Here is a 4,561-nt window from a genome sequence, read left to right as displayed (position 1 = left end):
GCACTGTCGTCCAGTACATCCATCTTGAAATCAGGTAGGAATTTTCCCAAGTTCCGTGCAGAATCAGGGCCCTGCAGCACACACCTTTACAAACCCAAGCCATCCAGGATGAAAACACAGCAGTGACTTTTCCAGCTTGGTTCTTTATAGAGAAACACATTCCACTGCTATATGCACACTGAGTAAGAGGAGAGTTTATAGATCATGGAAGGAGGGGCTGGCCACTTGGGGAGAATATAAGGCTGTTGTCAGAGGGTGTAGGGAGGCAACTAGGAAAGCTAAGGCCTCCTTAGAATTCAACCTGGCGAGAGGGGTCAAGGACAACAGGAAGAGCTTTTTCCAATACATGGCAGATAAAACTAACAGCAGAGGCAATGTAAGCCCACTGATGAACGAGGTGGGTGCCCTGGTGACAGAAGATACAGAGAAGGCAGAGTTACTGAACGCCTTCTTTGTCTTTGTCTGCTCTGCTGTGGCTGTCCTGAGGAGCTCCGCACCACTGAAGCCCCAGAGGAAGGCAGGACAACGGAGGAGTTTGCCTGGGTTGATGAGGACTGGGTTAGGGAGCAGTGAGGCAATCTGAACATCCATAAATCCACGGGTCCGGATGGGATGCACCCACTGGTGCTGAGGGAGCTGGCTGAGGTCATTGCTGGACCACTCTCCATCATCTTTGCCAAGTCTTGGGAACCGGGAGAGGTGCCTGAGGACTGGAGGAAAGCAAATGTCACTCCAGTCTTCAAAAAGGGTAAGAAGGAGGACCCGGGGAACTCTAGGCCGGTCAGCCTCACCTCCATCCCTAGGAAACTGATGGAATGACTTCTCCTGGGTGCCATCTCAAGGCATATCAGGGATAAGAGGGTCATTAGGGGCAGTCAGCATGGCTTCACCAAGGGGAAGTCGTGCTTGACCAACCTCATTGACTTTTATGAGGACATAACAAGATGGATGGATGATGGCAGAGCGGTGGATGTGATCTATCTTGACTTGAGTAAGGCACTTGACACAGTCTCCCACAGCATCCTCACAGCTGAACTGAGGGAGTGCGGTCTGGATGACCGGGTAGTGAGGTGGACTGCGAACTGGCTGAAGGGAAGAAGCCAGAGAGTCGTGGTCAATGGGGCGGAGTCCGGTTGAGGCCTGGATCCAGTGCAGTGCCCCACGGGTCAGTACTGGGGTCGGTATTATTCAATGTATTCATCAATGATTTGGACGAGGGAATAGAGTGGCTGTCAGCAAGTTTGCTGATGACACCAGGCTGGGAGGAGTGGCTGACACTGGAAGCTGTGCTGCCATCCAGAGACCTGGACAGGCTGGAGAGTTGAGAAGGGAAAAATGTAATGAAATAGAACAAGGTCAAGTGTAGAGTCTTGAATCTGGGCAGGAACAACCCCAGGTTCCAGTATAAGTTGGGGAATGACCTATAGAGAGCAGCATAGGGGAAAGGGACCTGGGGGTCCTGGGGACAGCAGGGTGACCATGAGCCAGCACTGGGCCCTTGCTACTCAGGTATTACAATATGAAAATGTAGTTACAAAATTGGCTCTGTGTGAATTTTCTTTAGAATTACATACTGAAAAAGAGTTGTGAATTTGTAAGAAAAAGTTCAGCATTGGTTTTCTATTAAAACAGAAGACTTACTGACCAATATGGGGTAATAAAAGTTAACTTAGAAAGGTCACCAACCCCTGGGATACAGGCTCCATCTGGATTAAGCAATATAATTGCAAGACACATAATCTAATGAATATCTTCCAAAATCAACAGTTGTGCTTGCACAGACAGCAAGGAATATCACTCACCAACTATAATGAGTGAGAAAAAAAAATAATATATCCCATTTACTTCTTTCATTTCAGTCTCCAAGCAACGTTCTCTATTTTATTTTACCTTTAGTCTCCTATGTATGCAGTGATTATTACAAAAAATAATAATAAACCAAATTTAATACAGATTTAGATACACATTACTGACATCTACTGGATAAAGCCGTAAGTGACTGTCCCACTCCAACATGATTTTCCCTGTCCTCAAGCAATTGGAAGCCCACAGTTTTGGAAGAAATAGCTGTTAATTTTATTTTATTCCCACCATTTAAGGTCCAAGTGCCCATATTGTGGTAATGAGGAAGTTCCTGCTGTAAGACAGTAACTACCTCACACCTACTGTATAAGATGCCATTTTATCTGAAGAATTCTATCCAAAACAGGATGTGAACAAAAAGAGAACAAATTAATCCATGCATACTTCACAACAATTGCGAATAATCACCCAAGTTCAATAACCCACAATAAACATAACATCCCAAACCAGTTGGTCAAGGTAAGATTTTCAACAAAGCAAAATGAACTAGAGGTTATGATCATTAAGAACAAATAAATGATTAATAATTATTACTCCATGGTTAATAATTAGCCAGTCATCTCATGGTCTGGGCTGGCTTTTCCGTTTTCATAAATAGCACCTGAATGACCAGGCAGAGCCCTCACTTTCCTGCTACCGTCACCACCCTAAACCACATTCCAGCATCCAGAATGGCCTTCAGCGGCACCTGGCAGGTCTATGCTCAGGAGAACTATGAAGAGTTTCTGAAGGCTCTTGGTAAGTGTCCAGTTACTTCTGAAATCATTTGCTCAGATTGCAAGACATATATAACATCAAAATTTACACAGACTTAGATGGAATGGAACAATATACCCATAAAGAAGTGAGGAATCCAAAACAAGATTTGTCTTTTAACTTGGGCATCACTTTCTCTTATTGGTTTGTATCTTTTGCACCCTTATCAGAGAAAATAATTTGTTATTTAATACCAACACACGACTTCATAAAGCCCTTTTTTGCAGCACTGCCAGATGACCTTATCAAAATGGCCAAAGATATTAAGCCTGTTGTTGAAATACAACAAAAAGGAAATGACTTTGTTGTGACATCAAAAACCCCCAAGCAATCCGTAACTAACTCATTTACACTTGGAAAAGAGGCTGACATCACTACTATGGATGGCAGAAAGCTAAAGGTAATTTATTTCAGGAATGGGTTCATTTCTTTACTCATCTTTATAGTTCCGTTTCTGTGCACGAGTGAAATTTGTTTGTACCATTTCTATTAGCGTACATACCTATCATTTCAACAAACATAAATGCTTCTTCTAAAACTTTTATTAAAAAGCTGTGGTGTCCAGTTTAAATTACAATTTCCTATGTATGTAGTCCCCTACTTACTCTAATTTAATTCCAAAATCTAACATTTTTTATAATTTGTAAATCTGCTTCGACAGTGTACTGTGAACATGGTAAACGGGAAGCTTGTGTGCAAATCAGAAAAATTCTCTCATGAGCAAGAAGTTAAAGGAAATGAAATGGTGGAGGTAAGTGATACATTGAGAAAAATGCTGAATTACACATGAATTACAGAGACTTTGAGCCACCTGGCGCTGAATAAATTTCCCAAAGTCTAAATGAGAAACAAGTTATGCATATAACCAGGACCTGGGGGTCCTGGTGGACAGCAGGATGACTGTGAACCAGTACTGGGCCCTTGTGGCCAGGAAGGCCAATGGTACCTGGGGTGAATTAGAAGGGGGGTGGTCAGTAGGTCAGAGAGGTTCTCCTGCCCCTCTACTCTGCCCTGGGGAGACCACACCTGGAATATTGTGTCCAGTTGTGGTCCCTCAGTTCCAGAAGGACAGGGAACGGCTAGAGAGAGTCCAGCGCAGCCACCAAGATGCTGAAGGGAGTGGAGCATCTCCTGCGTGAGGAAAGGCTGAGGGAGCTGGGGCTCTGGAGCTGGAGGAGACTGAAGGGCGACCTCATTAATGTTTACAGATATATAAAGGGGCAGTGTCAGGGGGATGGAGCCAGGCTCTTCTCAGTGACAACCAATGACAGGACAAGGGGTAATGGGTGCAAACTGGAACACAAGAGGTTCCACTTAAATTCTTCTCAGTGAGTGTGACAGAACACTGGAACAGGCTGCCCAGGGAGGTTGTAGAGTCTCCTACTCTGGCGACATTCAAACCCGCCTGGACACCTTCCTGTGTAACCTCATCTGGGTGTTCCTGCTCTGGTGCGGGGACTGGACTGGATGATCTTTCGAGCTCCCTTCCAATCCCTGACATTGTGTGATTCTGTGATATTTGTCTCCTTCAGACTATGACTTTTGGCGGAGTAACACTTGTCAGAAGAAGCAAGAGAGTTTAAACACAGATCACCTTCTGTGTGACATCTTTACATATCTAAAATAAAGTGCCGCTTCCAAAAGGTGTGATCTTTGTTATCTGAAAAAATAGTAGAGAAAATAGTTATGATTTCTACTCTCCTTTCACACACACATCACTTCCCATTATTTGAAGACTGTGCTTTCCCTGAGTAGACTTACAGAACCCTTCTATAGTCCAAGTGACAGAAATCTACCTCCCACACAACCAAACCTGGACATTAGCTGGAACGTTACAATTTATCATAATAATCCTTGAGAGCAGACAAAAGCTGATATAAATGCTTCTTCATTTCTTACTCAGTGAACATATTCAGCTTTAATTCCTTTGCCTAATAAAGTT

At 43.8% G+C, this 4,561-nt stretch overlaps 1 protein-coding gene across 1 annotated transcript; it reads left to right on the top strand.

Annotated features, from left to right (window-relative positions):
- The first annotated feature begins 2,447 nt into the window (after nt 1-2,447).
- On the top strand, nt 2,448-4,262 carry LOC136112582 (fatty acid-binding protein, liver). The gene is made up of 4 exons (XM_065857351.2): nt 2,448-2,601; nt 2,847-3,019; nt 3,281-3,370; nt 4,152-4,262. The coding sequence occupies exons 1-4, from the start codon at nt 2,469-2,471 to the stop codon at nt 4,200-4,202; spliced, it is 447 nt and encodes a 148-aa protein (XP_065713423.2). The 5' UTR covers nt 2,448-2,468; the 3' UTR covers nt 4,203-4,262.
- The last annotated feature ends 299 nt before the right edge of the window (nt 4,263-4,561 follow it).

The sequence above is a fragment of the Patagioenas fasciata genome, chromosome 25, assembly GCF_037038585.1.
Source record: "Patagioenas fasciata isolate bPatFas1 chromosome 25, bPatFas1.hap1, whole genome shotgun sequence".
Lineage (NCBI taxonomy): Eukaryota > Metazoa > Chordata > Aves > Columbiformes > Columbidae > Patagioenas > Patagioenas fasciata.
Note: the sequence above shows the minus strand (reverse complement) of the source record. Positions and strands in the feature narration are given on the sequence as shown.